The following is an 18173-nucleotide window of genomic DNA, read 5'->3' on the forward strand; positions in this document are numbered from 1 at the left end:
GTGCCAAAACATTTTCAAACGGTATCCATAAACTGTCTGAGTCATTTCTGAATGCTCAATTAACCACAAGCTATTCAATCTTTGATTATTTAAATAAGGATGGTTATTTTCATTTAGACAATATAGATTTAATAGAAATTATATGAGATACTGTAATTTCAGGTCTTCTGACCTTAAATACACCTGTACTATGTGTGTATATGGTTTATTTAGCTCCTGTGTTTTGTTTTAGTGGTTGGATTATATGAATATAGATAACAACATATTAATCACTGTGCCTGAGGAACAGCGATTGGTAATGCGCCCTGTTGCACTTCACCTTATAGGCAGCGCCTTGAGTGATGCCCATCACATTCACAACTGCACATACTGCAGTCCATGCTGATTTCTTGAAGTGCCTCCCACAGTCAGCAGCTACTGTGTTTCTTAAATTGCGACTCCTGTAATTCCACTCGCTCTTTTAATCCAGATGTTTAAACAGTCCCTCATACTGTCACTTCTGTCTTGCTGTTGGTGACGAAGTATGGCTGCTGAGGGATGTAGCGAGTGGTGTGTAGCTCCTTCTCTATGATGCAGAGTTTCTTTGGGCCATAGCTCTGTCGCAGCCCCAGTGTGTCCTTGCTCCCCCAGGATTTTAGCACCCCTGGGCTGGCAGCAGTATTTGAGCCGTAGGACAGAGCCCCAAAGCTGTGGCTCTTGGAGCTTTTGTACTTGTGTCCATTCTGCTTTGCAGACATCTGTCTGGGCGGACTATAAGGATTACTCGGCTCTGGCTCCATATCCACAGGTTCCATTGGAAGGCTTCCCTTAGTTGTCATCTCAATCACTTGGCGTCGGCTGCTGTAGAAGCTGTCATTAGCTTTCTCTGCTAAAAAAAATACACATGAGCAACATGATAGTTTTTGTCCTGTTTCCCTTCATTAGCCATTACATTGAATCTGTAGCTAGACAGGCAGCTGAAAATAAGCCTGCACAGTTTTATGTTTTTTGCTAAAGAATCCAAAGAAAACAAAGATACAGCATCAAGTGGTCTTGACAAGTGGTCTTTGACTGTTGCAACAGGAACTCACTGTATGCTAAACTTTAATTGACCTTACAGCCAATACAAATAATTTAAAAATCCTATTTTTGATTAGATTTTTTGCTGGTGTCAGCACAGGTACCAGCCTGACACATGTGTATAGTCACATAATTCCCTAGGTTACATTAAAACAAAAACAAACAAAAATCTGCATATTTATAGCCTCTGTATATATTGTTATACCAATAAATAATAACACAGGCTCAAATTTCACCATATTAAGAATGACACACGCATATTAGTGAAATTACAAATTATTTATTATTACGTAATGCACAGTACTGTAAAATGCTAACAGTCTTTGCTAAATTGTGATAGCTTCCAACAACCTATCAGTATAAGTCAGTACATCTTTAAATATACATTTTCATTATGCTTCCTTGTCAGCCATTAGTGAAATTAGTTTTGTTTGTTTTTTTGCTCTAATTAAAACTGAGCAAATATGTATTTATTTTAGTGCAGCACAAGGAACTAAGGCTGGCCCAGTAGACCACTGCACAGTATATCTTGTCTTTGGCATTTGTCTTGCCATCTGCTGTAATTTGCTCATAACAAGCTCTGTAGTGTGATTTTATGTCTCCAATCAGCAGCAGACAGCGTATGAACAGTGTTCAGTTCAGTGCTAATTGAGCCTGAGCCTACCAAGCTCTAGCATTAACCATTGTGACTTTATTTTATTTATTTATTTTTTTGGTTAACATTTCAGACTTTTTTAATTAAATGTCTCCCAGATAACCTTTAATGTCTTCCCTCTGCTCTGGATCACACTTTATGGAATAGGAATAGGGACAGGAGATGCAGTGACAAGTAGCTAATCTTTTACAGCAGCCACTTCAGTGCTGGTAGATGAATATATACATTAAGGACCACAGAACCTCACATGGCTCATCCTGTATGGTGTAGCTAGTTGCATCCCATCACCACGCCCCAACTCATTTGTGTTTGATTGCTCCTGATTGTCTCCTGTCCCCAGTCTCATTAGCTTAGATTTGCTCTATTTTTAATTTTTCCCTAATGATCAGTTTGTTTGAAGGCACTTCAGTGGATTAGTGGGGGAGAAGCTTCGGCTGCTTGTGTAAATCACAAAGAGGGTTTTTTGTGTGTGATTGTACCTATTACACGCATGCTGATAGCTGTCATCCTTTCTATGGTCAGGACTGTCAAATACAGTTAATTTATTCAAGCAGCATCTATAAAAAGACTTACTGTGTGTCACTGTGCAAAATAGCATCAAATACAGATCCACAAACACCTTCCGTCCTTACTTTGATCCTGAGTATTTCTTGTATTTATATTTCCTCTTCCCTGGCTGTCATCATTATTCTTACACCAGAAAAAACTGTTCAGGGAATCTAAACTTATTAAAAAAAAATTAAAAACTATTACCATAATATACATAAAGGGGGGTAGATTGCTTATTAATAGTAGATTAAAATATCCGTTGTGTTGAGGGATTTAATTTTATGATTGGCAGTGTTTTTATTTACATGTACAGTACCAGTCTAAAGTTTGGGCACATCTTCCCATTTACTTGAATGAGAAAGTGTTTCCAAACTTTTAACTGGTTTCACACTATACTCACAGTTTATATGTTTTCTAATAACACGTTTTTTTAGCACCACCCTGCTGAGTATTTCTGTTTTGGTCCATTTAAAGCTTTAAGTATAATTTCTCCTATCATGGCTCTTACTTCTGGTTTCAATTGCTGCTTGCCCAGGAAACCGGGCTGCCAACTTCCAAAATTATCACTTGAGAAGAACAACAAACTTGTTCTATAAATAAACGTCCAGTTCCCTTCTCCGTGGACGTTGATGGACTATGGATTAAGTGACAACGATTTCTGTCGGCCAGAAACTTGACGGCAATTCAAACCAACCATTGTTTCTATTTAAAGAAAAAGACACTTTTGAAGCACATTTCTCTCAACATGTCTTGTGTAAACAGGATTTTGTTGAAGTAGATAAGAAATGACGGACTGAAGGACTGTCAAAGCCACCTTGTCTTCCATCATTTTAAAGCTAAACTAAAAAGAGAGGCATGACAGTGAAGCTCACTAATAATTTCAGCTGGCTGAATGTGCTAATATGTTTTTTTGTTTGTTGAGACACGCAATGTTTAACACTAAATTAAACACGTTTAATTTTACTGGGATCCTATAAAACGTTTTATGAAGCTCTTTGGCTGATTTTTCTGCCTCATAAGCTCATAGTTTACAGCTGTCCTCATGGTTGTTTTGTTGTTTCCAGTTCACTCAATTAAACCTTTCTACTCCCCTTTATATGATGTAGAGAGACCCTAATTAATTATGTTAACTTTATTTATGGGGGGGTGTAATGAGCAACCTAATCAGATCAAATGATGAATGGCAACTGATTTTTCATAATTATAGCTCACGTTAAATAATGTCTTACCCACAGCCTTGAGGGTGGCGTACTTGTTGAGATCCTTGACAGGCTTCTGTGGCTCGTAGGGGCTGGTGATCTGTCCCAGAGCCGGGTACGGCTGAGTTATCAGAGTTGATGATTGAGCTGCGTTGTTCATCTGGGTGCTGTCTAAAGGAAGGGAAACATGAGTCGGTAATGCAGAAAATGGTTGTTGAGGCATTGTTGTTGTTAAGTGCAAGACCGTGAATAAGCAATGATGTGTTTTCCGTCTTTATTGCTTGTTTTTTTCACTTCAGGGATTAACAGACCTAATTACACCATTAAATCTTTGTAGTTACAAACTGCCTTTTATCACTGAAGTAATATTTGGAAGTGTGTATGTTTTAAATGCACCAGCTGACACAAATAAGGAAAATAAATACAGATATATGAAAGAAGCCTCAAACACAGACAAATGGTCTCTTTCACAGTGGAAATCTGTGGATGTTGCGATTATGTGTTATGCATCTTAACCAGCAGGCTACCATAGCACCCCGATATGTTACATTTTATTTAGTAATTTGATTTTACCTGATTTGGTTTCTTCTAAGTGACTGCTCTATATTGTCTAATTCCCAGGATATAAATCAGCTCAATGGATGGATGTGAATACAGAATATTTGTTTCTTTAACTTGGTAGTGTCACTTTCTCTTAAGTAAGCCTCTCTGAGGACACAGCTGGAGAGTCATGACTGCTCTTTGTAAAACTGTACTAATCCTACAGAAGACATCTGGTAAATTAAGGGGTTTACAGCAAAGAGACTTGCCCCCTGCTGCCTGGCATGAGCAAGCAGATGTTCAGTGTCTTTTCCTCGTTTAGATTGGAGGAGATTAGGGGAACGTACCAGTTCACGGGAGGCAGTTTGAGGACGGCTGCATGTGCAAGGCCCTCCATTATATATTCCTGAGTAGGGACATTATGGATCAATACTTGAAACATGGATAGTTTTGATCACTCCTTTCGTGACGTACCCATCACAGAATCACAATGATGGTTATTTTAAATATCATAAGAATGCATGCAGATTGTTTCCTTTGAAGGAGGCTCACAGGAGTTGACTCTGTTCATTCAGCACCAATAACTTGGATATGAAGATACAAAAACATCCACCAGCTCATCCTTGCCAAGTTTACAAACTTTAAAATGTGGGCAGTCCACTAGTCCTTGGTCTAGAATTTCTCTGACAAAAACAGATCATTAATAGAGAAAATAGGTTAATTAAGCTCTTATTCCCCACTGGTCAGCAAGAAATTTTATTAGTGTGCTAATTAATTTGGAAAGTCTCAAATTATCAATGCTGTCTCATGAAATGATGTTGAGGACAGCTTTGATAATTCTCTCACTTAACCACATCCTAACAAGGCTGGTGGTGTGATGAGTAAGATCCATTTTTGGAGGTTATTCAAGGTAGCAAAGGATTGATGAGTCCACTATATTTCTTTTAAGATAAGGATTTATTTGCAATAAAGTCAAAACTGGAGCGTGGCCTACTGTATATCAACTGTATTTTTAGCCATATTAAAAACTGTAGTTGTTAAAGAAAGAATACCACTTCTACATGCGAGGAGACCTTATTAAACTCAATAAACCCTCATTAAATCTTTTAAATGTGTAGCATGTTGGATGCAGTCATGTGCAATCGAGATGTAGCTTTTGGCTGCTAACAACACAACAAATTGTCCAAAAATCTAAAAACAGAAACCTTGTCAGGTTACTTTCTCAGCTTGTTGACCTGCTTCAGTTTCATATAATTCATTGTAAGTGGGCCATGCACACAGACTCTGATTCAATGTGATCCTGTTTAAGCTGAAAGTCAAATTAGATGTTCTGCCTCCACAAAATACATTGAATGTGCTTGTAATGTATTTTACCAGGATAATACAGGATGTACTTTGTACAATATATATTATAGAAAATTTCAAGGTCAGGGTGGGATATTTTAACAATATGTGTCAAAAACAGTTTTTTTTTTCTCCAGAAACATGTACGTAAATAGATTTTTACAACAGTTAATAAATGAGGACAGTGCTTTTGTTCATGTCTGGTGCAACTTTGCAATTCTGAGACTGCCAAACTCAATTTAAACTGAGGTGTTGATGTATCTTCTTGTTTATCTTCCATTTTCATGTGTATCTGACTTTTTGTCATTGGCGCTTTAATATTGTCAAAGTCACAGCTTTTATGTCAGCTCATACCAGAAAGTATGCCACTTCTGGAGACATGTAAGGTTAAAGACATGGTTGTTGAGGGAAATAAGCGAGTTAACACTCCAGACACAGACACCTCCGTGAGACTCATAAAAGATTTAAGAGAGTATTTTGGGAGCTGTATGCCCCGAAATAAATGGTACAAGGAGATGGGCGCTCTTATTTACAGGCAGCCTACTTTCAAGTTAGTGATGAAAATATTCAGTTGTTCAAGTCAATATCCCCCTTTCACTGTCAGACCCCTGAAACATACATTATATAACATTATATAGTGTAAGATATTATATACACATATATATGTATAACATATATGTTATTTTATATAATTACATTCACTAGATAATTTATAGTTGAACTAAATTATACTTGTATTGATATGTAAATTAGTTGATAAAATGTTTGATTATAATTTGGATATTTTTATTATTTTTGCTTCACTGTTCATAAAGATTATAAACTACACTTGTAAATCATATATTGATTTTGTGTGGCATGAAAACACACAAAATACTTTATTTTGAAGGTGACCACCATTATCATAAAGCCATCAGAGAGTTTTCTATATTGAGTTGATCATTAAGTTCGTAGACGTGTCATGCTCTTTTCAACAATGTAATGTAATGTCAGTTATCTTTATTCAAACAGCCAATGATGCACAAGAAGCTTTACCACAACAAATTGAAATGATTTGATGTCATAGTAAACATGTTGAATACTTGTGAATGATGAATGAATTAACAGCATGGCCTGGTGGCCTAGGGGCTAAGGTGCCAACCTGTAACTAATCAATAATCTCTGGTTCACGTCAGGTGTGGAAATCTTCATTGTATGTAGTTTTGTCATCTCACTCCCCTCATTTCCAGTCATTTCTCTTCTGTTACTATATGATAATGGCAAAAAAATGCCCCAACAACAACAACAACAACAATAATAATAATGATAAATTAATAAACCATACAACTCATCACACATCTAAATTTAAAAGTTTCAGAAAAAGAGATTTTGGTCTATTGATGCCAGTAGTCTGTACTGTCCACCTCTACATTCATTACACCACTGTTGCAAATCTCTGCTATTGTAAATCACAGCTACAAAATTGACAGCATTCAGAGTCTAATTTCGTGTTTAGCAAACTTATTTCACATTAATACATTATATGAACATTTCTAACAGTCCTAGAGCCGATGCTTGGCTTTTCCTCTCAATCAATTAAGATTAGATCAGCTAGACTATAATACAGTAACTCTGACTTCATTTCTTGAGCCCTACATAGAAATTTAAAACAACAAACAAACCAGTAAATATTAAAAACAAATCTTTAAGCTTCATAATTAAAATGTAGAGAAAGAAGTTGCAATTGAATTATGTTTAGCCAACAACTCCAGATAACTGCCTTTCTTCACCTCACATTCTTGAAATTCATTGGCTCTCAAGATGGCAGCAATTTTCTAAATTCCCTATTTTGTCAATATTTCTTAATTAAAGTCAAAGCAAGAATTACTGGCAAACCTTAAGGTTTTACACCTGGTGAAACTTAGACATATGATTTAAAATAAATGTCTTGGTATTTCGTTGGCTAATGGCCTCAGTGTAACTGTGTTGTCATTGAAATTTGAAGCTAACAGCACAGCTGGTTACATTTCATAAACTACTGAAAATGAATTCTAAACAGCCCATGTGTCGCCAAACATTCAGACCTCACGGTAGAGTAATCTCTTTAAGAATTTGAGGGTCCGGTATACAGTGCAGAGTACAGTGTACGGCATGTGGAAAAATAGAACCATAGGTAGACTCTACATTTGGTAGCTATTTCTCAGCTGCTGTCAGAGGTAATGCTGCTAAAATACATTTCTATCTGGCAGTGAGGAAATGGACTGTCATGCATCAGTGGAGTGTTGGCAGTGAGTAGAGACTTTGTTCTCTCTGGCTGGCTGCCTGGAGTAAAAAGAGGCCACACTTCACAATTACCCCAAGTACGCACATGGCCAGCAGGACAGAAACATGATAGTACTGGTAGCCAAAGAAACCCAGCTAACAAAACGTGTATTACTGTCTTGAGAAGAATGAGAGCTCATAGCCCAGCCTAACAGATTTTTATTATCTTTGAAAGGCAACAGATGAGGAGCAGCGGCTCCCGCTGGAGCATTTCAATCACTGCTTTGCACCACTATACAGTGACTATTATAGCTGTGGCATAGCTACACCTGCCACCACAAAGCACAGCTGGAGAGGACAAGAACAGCACAGATGCACGAGGCAAAAAATATTACCTCACCTCTTGTAACCTTGCAAGGATTGCTGTCAAGAAAACAACAATCATACCTGTGCCGTTGCCAATTCAATTACACTGAATCCCTCCCCAACATCCCTGCAAGATACAGCAGCCAGCAGTGTGCCCTGGATCTACATGTCCAAGGTCGCCAAACAAAGCTACTTTCACTCATAATAAATGAACTAAATAGCACACATTCATGTTGAATACATATCTTGAATTAAATATTAAATTAAATTAAATATATAGTATATATAAAGTGCTCGTCTAAGGTGTTCCACAGCAACAAGTACTGCCAATCATCTGCGAGACATCTATCAAACAGAGTGAGTCTTCTGTCTGTTTTATATCCCAGTTGTAAACCTGAGACTCTAAACTATGTGAATGACCTGAATACAGGTTTAATGCCAATTTGTTCTGACTAGTAAAATTGATATATATTATTTTATAAGTATTATAACTGGTATGTTGTGTATATAATTACAAGAGAATGATTGTCTTTACATTGCTATGGGCAAAAGGATCTAGTCTGTCATCTTTAGTATTCTTATATATCTATATTATTACAGACTCAAACTAAAACTACTATTTTCTGACTCACAAAAGGAGGCAGGTGGGTGAAGAAGTTTAGTTTTTGAGGTTTTTCACAGGAGTGAATGAATGTAGTGACAGGATAATGATGTCCACCTAGAATTTGTGTCCAGTAAAAAAATGTATTTATATAGTGCCAAATCACAGCAGAAGTTATCTCAGGGCACTTTTCACAAAGAACAGTTCTAGACCATACTCTTTCATTTACTGAGACCCAACATTCCCACATGAACAAGCACTTGGTGAGAGCAGCAGGGAAAAACTCCCCTTTTAACAGGAAGAAACCTCAAGCAGAACTGAACTCTAGGTGGGCAGCCATCTGCCTTGACCGGTTGGATAGAGAGAGAAAGAAGGACAACACAACATTTTAGTACAGATACTGGTTTAAAAAGCTGAGTACAAGCACTTCCCCCTGTGCAGTGAACTGACTATTTTATTCTATCTTGCATATTTTTAGCTGACAAAACAAAGTATTGATCTTTATACTATACAGGCAGAATAACAGTAATAAAACATTGAATTACATATCAAACAATAGGTGATAACAAGTATAGTACTGTACATAGTACGCTAAAGAAATCATACAGTTTCTCTTTCTGAAGATTAGGTCTACCTGTCAATGTGTTGGCTGGTTTTTAATGAACAGATAATTATTCTGTGAGGAGGTAAGGTAGGAAAGAGATCAAGTGCTCTGATTTTAGAATGATTAATTATTACTATGTCAGTCCTGACACCTCGTCTCAGCTCCTTTTAGGGAATAAGAGAACCAAGCAGTACTGAAACTACATATAAAAATGTACCTAGTGATTAAAATAGAATTAATTTCATGTGTGTTTCTTGTTTTATTTTACTTACAGTACATTGTATTTCTTAATTGAAGTATATTGTAATATTTATAGTAAATGTGGGATATTAAGTTGCAAGATGGCCTCATGCTGTTAAAAGACCATATTTAACAACAACTTTATAGTAAACTGTCAATACCTGGTCCGGTTTTGAGTTTTCTGACAATGTAACAGGTTTTACATAATTTGTACAAAGCCTGTCAGATTTTCCACAGTTGGCATTCAAATATTGTGGAGAAATTACTTTTCTTAGCAGCTTGGGTTGAAGAATAGTCTGTAAGTAATTTTCTGTAATTTATTGTTTTATATTTGTAACAAACATAAGCATTTGACCTATTGAAAATGCTAAAAAAAAAAACTGTTCAACTGAAGCCTGAATATGATGAGATAATTTGAGATAAGCAATCATCTGCCATGACTGCCAAGAATAGGCGGGTTTCATTCCAACCAAAGATTACACCAGGTGTTTTCACTAATTAGCAAACCTTCCAAACTAATCAGTGAAATCTCCTGCTGTACTCTTCGGTCATAATGAGAACATAAAAACTTTTGGAACAATAATCTTTGATTTTTATTTTCGTTTGCCAATAAAATAAAACCTCTTGAGAAACATCTAGACTAAGGAACTTAACTACATCTCCTATTGTAATTTTGTTTTTTTCTTTAATTCTTTTTATACTCTCCTGGATCACTAAGACAGTGAGTTGTAATTATATCACCTTGTAGTGCTTGACATTGGACCTAATCAGCATCAGGAGACTTAATCTTCCATTTAGCCAAAGAAATTAGGGGTTTTAAAAGCCAGATATTCAGCCAAAATAGGTCTTAATAGAGAGAGAGACAGAGAGCGAGAGGAGGCAGAAAGACATTTATTGGCTGTAGCTGTCAAGGCACTAAGTGTGCTGATATTAATAATAATAATTCTTTTTTGACTGCTCGTATCTGTGTGGGTGTGTGTAGGCATTGAATGGGAGTGAGATACAGTTTAAGGTGTGAGGCTGTTGCATAGGCAAAGCATTATCTAAGAAAGAAAGCTCAAGGTTGTCAGTGGTAATTAGTATGTGTGTAAAGTGACTGCTAAGGGCATGACTAATTGCTCCACCAGCCTGCAGGATTGTGGATAGATCTTTATTTATTTACTCCCACCATTTCTGGATCCATAGCTAATCCAGGAAAGGTGAGCAAATCTGTAGGGCTCACCTTTTTTTGTATTTTAACAAAAAACAAATAATTGGGGATTTAAGAGTATTTATAAAAAATAGTTTATGGTGCTGTGATTGAGATTGCACTGCAGTGGGAGGCATTGGCTATATGTGACCAGCATCTAAGCAAACCACTCTGTAATGTGAATGTTTGTACAGTAAGTGTGTTGCTGGGTGCTGTGTGCTCCTGATGTCATTAACTTGCAATGCAATAAAAAATATCCATGTTCACAATTTCCTATCAGTGTACTTAAATTCATTGTACTTACGGAGACTGTTGACTGTGATTCTGGTTTGTATGTTCTCATAGTGCTGGCCGAGTCCAATGTCATCCGAATGCTCTGAGGCAGGATGGCGGATCACGTGTGCAAGAGCCCTGAGAAAACAGAGTATAATCTCAGAGAATGAACCATTTATTCAATTATATTAAACATTGAATATAAACAAGCACTTTCTGTGCTGTCCAGCTCTACACTCCTGGTTTTGTGCCATCCAAAACTACCTAAATGACTGTTTTAATAACAATATAATAATATCGACCATCTTTTTATCTTCAATCTACTTGTCTTCAAGGTAAGCAGAAAACATCTTAACTGTTGGTAGGAGACAGGACATAAACTGCCGTCCCTGGTGTTGAAGTCACACACTTAGTATGTCAGTCCATAGCTCAAAGGAATACTCAATGATTAAGTATTGCACTTCAAAAAAGGAACTCGCGAGAGACAGATTTTAAAAGAACAGTTAAAATTGAAGCAGCAGAGACCAAGATGTTTAGTCCTCAGTATGAGTCAAACTCCAAAAATACTGAATCCAACATTTCTCAAAATGCAACTCTGTAGTTTCTTTCTTTAGACCCTTTGTGTCTTCTAAATGCCTGAGCCTTTCATACTCTATTCCTCAACTTTGTAATGCAGGCTTTCTGTAAAAAAGGTAAGTCTCAACCCCAATATGGTAACATCACTTCAACAACATCAGGGTTATTTTCTCAGACTTGACAGAGCTCCCTGCAAAGCCAGAAGGCATTATACGACTGTTGGGTGCGGTTGGGGGATGATCAAAAGTGTGCTGTGTCACACATGTAACTGCACTCACCCAACAATGATATCAGAGTGTGCAAAAACCCTGAGTACACTTCTACTGCACTGCAGAAAGATGAGAACTGTAATCAGTGGGGGTCAGAAAAAATCAAGGTTTTCAGCTGAGAAAAAGCAGGAGCCAGTAAACAAACAGAACTCGCTGAAAAGACTTGATCAACCACTGTGTTTGGTCACTAATTATCCAGAATTGTCCTGGCATCCTTGGCTCTTCAACATTTCAAGAGTCAATTCAGTATTAGAATTTTCCTAATAGTGACTGAGGTATTTACATATTCTTGTGTCATACACTTTTTTCTTCTGACATGCTAAAGCCAAGAAAAAATCGCTAAAATATATGCCATTATCTAAAGTAGTATTTCCCAATGGGGATATTCAGAGAATGTTGGGGGGGGGGTGTTGGAAGCAATAATTTTGAAAGGGAGGGCATTAAAGTGTTCTTGAGGGGAGGCGGGGTGTGTCTGTTTTGAAATGCCAGTTTAGTCTACATTCAGCTTTTTTTCCTACTTGGCTTTTCCTGCAAAAACCAAGTCCTTTTTTTTCTTGAATCGCTTGCACGTAGCTTTTCATTGCTTTCTATGGAATGGTGTGTTCAGTTCCTTTAACTACCTTACTTTTCCTCAAGGCACACACGCGAGTATGGCTGCATCACCACACCTTTTGTTTTTGTTTTTTTTGGGGGGGGGTTGCATAGCAAGAAGCGTCATCTCTTGGTCAGTGGTCTGTGCAGTCGGCTGTCCTTGCTCTTTGAACTGGGTTGTTTTATTTGACACTCTATGCAAGACCACTGCAGGTCTCATTATTGAATCAACCGGATAGTGTCTTAAGACAACAACAACAATCATATTATATTGGCAAAATGACACGAAAATGCTGCCAATATTCTGTTGAGTGCCTTAGCTATGAATTCGTACCTTCTCCCACCAATGCACAACTTCCAATGTGTTTACTGTGTGAAGAAGTGTTTTCAACTGAGGCCATGAAACCCTCATGTCTCAAGAAGAACCTTACAAAGATCCACCTGGACAAAGCACACAAGAAGTGTCTGTTCTTTGGGGTCTTCCAAGAATTAGGAGCACCATCAGCAGTCGCCTCCCTATAGACCAGCCAGACTGATTGCGGGCTAGTAGCATCATATACCATCTCTGTGCCAAATGTTGACAGCCATTGGTGCTCCTTGCATTCAATGAGGTCATCTCTACGTTGGAGGAGCATGATCCCACCGGATCCCACACAGGTGCTGAAATCCATCACAATCAGCAATGACCCAGTGGCATGCAGGACAAATGAAATGGGTGCTGATACAGAGGAGCAGTTGTGTGCCATCCTTCAAGACTCGTAAGAACGTATGCTGATAGCTTATGTTCATTATAAGGCCTCCAACAGTCAGGAGATGACTATGGATTTTAGTTTTCCCAATATCTGGAAAACAGGCACCAAGGGCTAGACCATTCTAACCATTAGTCGTAATCACCAACATCCTTGCATACACTGCTGATGGTGTCTCCTTATTTCCCACAGTTGACCAGGAAGATCTACTATTTTTCAGAAACAACGCTCAATAATCTTAATAGGCCTGCTATTATTATAATTAATTTCAGTTCTGTGAATCATTATGTTGTGGTGTTTATTATTTTGACTTGTCAGGAAATATAGGTCTACATATTATTACATTACATTATAAATATGAATAAACACAGACTGATTACCTATTTTAAAAAAAAGAAGTTTAAAGTCAGATAGTCTAAATACCTACACCAAGAACAATTCAGCCTGTGGGCCTGAAAAATGAAGCCTGTATGTAAGCGTCAAAAACTGCAATTCCTCAAATGTCCACTTGAGGCTAGTTCCAAAAGCAAGTCAATCCCCATAGTCTTCCATATTAAAAAGCCAAACTTTACAGCAGAAATAAACATGTTTATAGCCTGGTACACAAATGGTTTTGGTTTTCCCCTTCCATGACAATGGACGTGGGGTGAATTTTTATATAACTCACTAATTTACATTTTATTAAGGCTTAAATTCTATTCTATTCTATTTCAGTGTGTTTTCAGTTCTTGAAAGTTATTTGTTACATTGTTTACGGTCAGCTCCGTATTATTACGGATCCTGCTGCTTTTCTTGGCAAGACCCACCCTACATTGCCTCTGATTGGCTAGTACTTGTTGCCTTCATTGCTTGCGTTGGTTAGGGTTAGGCATGAGGAGTGTGATTGGTTAGGGTTAGGGTCAGAATATCAGGGGAAGCCAATCAGAAGCAGAGTAGGTGAGGTCTTGTCAAGAAAAGCAGGGATCCATATTAACGCATCATCTCCACCCTCTCATCCAAATATGGTCACTTCTGGCTCCAAAAATCCAAGATGGCAACAATCAAAATGCAAACTCAAGGCTTCAAAACAAGAATCCACAGCCTATGGGTGACGTCATGGTGGCTACGCCCATTAATTAAATAAAATTGGCCCAAAAAAGGTTGAGAACCACTGATCTACAGTAAAGTTACCTGGAGAGTGATATTTTTTTAATATATGGGAATGGGAAACTATCAGCAGGAAATTTCACTCTAGTCAAGCAGTAATTGATGCTTGTGTGTGGCTGTCACATAATATGCAAATGCAATATGAAATAATTTCAAGTAAAGCACACCAGTGTATGAGAGTCAATCTTATCACACCATACTCAAAGTCTGCACCTGAATAATCCTTAAAATCTCAACATCATCATGTCAAGAAAAAACAAGAAAAAAGTCAGGTGCCCTTCGACTCCCAGCCTCTGTCTGTCAGTAGCTGTGTTGTTTAACACCTTCCAGGTGTTTTTTAATGAACTTCTGTCACAGGTGTCAGCCCGGATTTAAATACAATCTCTGTTAACCACTCCACATTCCATCAGAATTGATCTCATCCAAATTACAGTTTATAAATTATTTCATTATAGTGCACTGTCTACACCAAAAACGAGCCACATTTCAGGTTAATCTGTAACATACATTTTCATTATTTGTCTAAATAAACCCTTGATTGTCGAAACAGACCATTTTCTTTGTACTTTTGTGTCTTTTTTGTCTGTCTGTTTTTAAGGGATACAAACTATAGCTTTTAGTGCACCAGGATAATAGTCATAGAACAACAATAACAGTGCACTCTCTTCTCAGTGCAGACATTGATCAGCCCAAAATCACTCTCTAGAGACACAGTGTGTGAGACAAAGATGGGGAGAGTGTGTATATTCTGTTTGTGTGTAATAACTATCTGCAAAGATTTGATGCTCTCAAGCTTGAGATCACTTGTCACTTTTAAACCATTTATTTCCACTTTTTTTTTAAACAAAAGCCAGTAGAGGCTTTTTAGTAAATTATCTTTGTATATCTTGGAGATGGTTAATGATGCATAACAGAATATGAATTTGGAGAAAAGGCCTGTGCTTGTTGAACATGTTGAAAATAACTACACATATTTTTTGCTGAGCCAAAACTCAAATTAATTCCTTGTCATAGAACAATCTTCGCGTTAAAGGTAAAAAAGTCTGGAGCAGGAACACTTTTAACATATATTACCATCTGTATCCAGAGTGTCACCAATGATAAAACACTGTGTGCAATCGCAACACACTGACTTATAGCCTGATGCTGCTAAGACTCAGGCCAAGGACAATGCAAAAACACATCTTTAACAGTGACGCAAAAACATCCATAACTTCTTGGTGTGCAGGCAGCAGGGCAACTGAGAATGAGCAGGTTGATGATAAAGGTTGTCTCCAATTCGAGGATGTTAAAGCATTCAAATGAACCCATTCTCCCCAAATATATAAAACGCATTATATTCTTTTAAAAATGTAGGCAACTTCAAGTACAGCTGAATTACTTTTAACAATTTTATTTACAAAAGCCAACTTGTTGCTTTGTAATTTGCTCTCCAGTAAATAACGATAAGACTTAAGAAGCACAATAACGCAAAGCCTCACTAACCAGACGTTTATTGGTTTGATCCAATCCGCTCTGCAAGTGGAGGAACAAGTCTCAACTCTGAACTAATTGTTAATGGAGACAAAACCGACGGACATCACGGACATTGGTGAAATTATAACCTACCTCGACATGTTTTCTCTGTGCGGACGGTGCGTCTTTTCCAAACCAAGCTTGGTGAAAATCCCTATCAGTGCCATTATGGCCACGACCCCGCATATCACATACACAATGAGGTTGGTTTTATCCTTCGCGGCGTCCTGTGCCACGTCCACTTTAGGCGGTCTGCCTGTCATCATCCACGGCGGAGTGTCGTAGTTCTTACAGTTGGTCTGGTCCAGCCGGGAGCTTTTAAAAGCGCAACAGAACCTGAAGCCACAGGTGCCGCAGCAGTACAGGTAGCTGCCCGTCCTGCACACAAAAGGCGGGTCCCACTGACCCATCACATCGTAGTACCCGCGGCACCTGTCCTCCGTGTGCGGGTTCTCCGTGACGCTGCTCTCCGCTTCCTTTGACTCGTTGAACATTGTCACTGTCAAGTCGTCGAGGTGCTCGCCTGGCTCGCCTTCTGCATCGCACACCATAACTTTCACTAGAAAGTAACCAAGCAACAGCTCAGTGCCTCGCATCGTTGCTCACTTTTTATCCCGCTCTTGATGCCCTGACAAGCTCTCATATGTCCGGATGCATCTTCCGAGGAGACGAGGATCAGCCATGCGTAAATGTGATTGAGCTGATACCAACTTCCATGCGTAAAAGCACAGTGCGCTCCTGTACTTTTCTTTTCTTTTCTTGTGGGAAAAATCTATTGTAGCGCAAAGGCAGCAAGACACTTTCCAAGTGGCAACCTACTGTGGCAAATAGTTGATGAGGGGGGGCATCACTGAAGCGGTGCCTCTGGCTGTGCTGCAGGGTGTCAGACACCTCTGAGGATGCCTCACTCAGAGCGCAGAGCGAGAGAGGGAGTGGCAGAAAGACGCCAAGTTGAGGAGAGATGAGTGAGTGAGGCAGAGGGGAGAGAGAGGCAGAGAGCCAATGAGAGAGAGACAGGGAGAGCTGTGTGCTTTATTTTCAGATTACAACACTTATATCCCTTTATTATTGTGATTAGGTTTTAAAGGTACAACTAGTGATCCAAATATAAACAGAAGTCATTTTTGAAATTCATAACACAGGACTGAATCTTTCCACCAGTCCCAAAATAACTGGGAGGACTTAAATACAGGCAGTAACACTAGAAAAACAACGTATTAATGATACAACTGATTATCTACATCATGTCAACACAGGAGTAAAACATCCCTTTATGTTCTCATTTCAGCAGTTGAGAAACACAAAATGTTCTTTTTTCCATCTAACTCTAAATGTGTGATTAGATCTGCATTTATTGGTATGTAAAATGTTAGAGCTTTTAAAAGAAGAATAACTTGGCTGTGAATTTTAGCATTTGCACAAATAGATAACGGTGCAGTGACTTGCTCTGTTCTTTCTTCCAACACCTTTTTCTGGCTAAGGGAGGTGATGTTGGTGTCTACCCATCTCTCCAACTTTGGTCTGGAGAAAAAAAATATATAAAAACGTACTTGTCACTATACATGTAGGTCATTCCCTGACCTTTTATCTGGCACCAACTTAGGGCCAAAATTTCCCCTTTGATACATGACAAAAGATATCCTAAAAACCTAGGCCTAGTTCAAGTCAGAGCTGTAACCCTCTTGGCCTCTGTTATTTTCACCTCTCCCACACAGTTTAACACTCTACTCAGTAATATCTAAGAAAGCATTCGTTGAAGGGTTCATCCACTCCAACAAACATGCAGATCTGGGGGAAATTAATTTGTTGGTTAAATTAAATATCCTGTACAATGCTTTCAATGTTATCAGTCCATGGAGAGTGTTTCAGAAATCAAAATACAGCCAGAGTGTTACTACTGGTACAAAGGAATACAAGTTTAATTTTATATGTAAACATTATGATCTGAGTTAGTTTGATTCGTCTTAAAGTAGTCTTGTCAATTTTACTGTAATCATTTGCAGAACACTTTATTCCAGTTCTCATTTCATACAACAGACAATGTGTCAACCTTAGACCCTCATCTATTAATTACTGATCATGTACAAACACTAACAGATGATGAAGGACTTTGACAAGCATGGATCTGCAAAAAGCTTGTTGGTGATATATTTATAGAGAAACCTTTTTATCTAAAATTATGATTAGTGAAAGGAGGCTTACCATCTGCCACTTGAGAAATCTCACTCTTTTTCTTCGTTTGATGTTGAATCATCTCAACCATGGGAGGCTACTTTTATTTACAATTGGCTGTCAGGGGAGGTTTTGCTTGTCTTTGTGAATCTTTAAAGTTTCCCTATAAATAGTATGCACACTCCCCTAGGATGAAACTTTAGAGATCCTTTAAAGTGAAAACACACACACACACACACATACACACACACACACACACACACACACACACACTTACACACACACGCAAATCTTT

General features: G+C 38.1%; 1 protein-coding gene and 1 long non-coding RNA gene across 2 annotated transcripts in view; one reads left to right on the forward strand and one right to left on the reverse strand.

The window, feature by feature from the left end:
* Positions 1–18173, forward strand: part of LOC128378889 (uncharacterized) — a 54564-nt gene that overhangs the window by 13946 nt on the left and 22445 nt on the right. The window lies entirely within an intron of this gene.
* shisa9b (shisa family member 9b) lies at positions 486–16302 on the reverse strand. Its single transcript, XM_053338462.1, has 4 exons — positions 15800–16302; positions 10892–10998; positions 3493–3633; positions 486–868 (listed from the first exon to the last, which is right to left on the reverse strand). The coding sequence occupies exons 1-4, from the start codon at positions 16300–16302 to the stop codon at positions 486–488; spliced, it is 1134 nt and encodes a 377-aa protein (XP_053194437.1).

This window comes from Scomber japonicus, chromosome 18 (genome assembly GCF_027409825.1).
Source record: "Scomber japonicus isolate fScoJap1 chromosome 18, fScoJap1.pri, whole genome shotgun sequence".
Taxonomy (NCBI): Eukaryota; Metazoa; Chordata; class Actinopteri; order Scombriformes; family Scombridae; genus Scomber; species Scomber japonicus.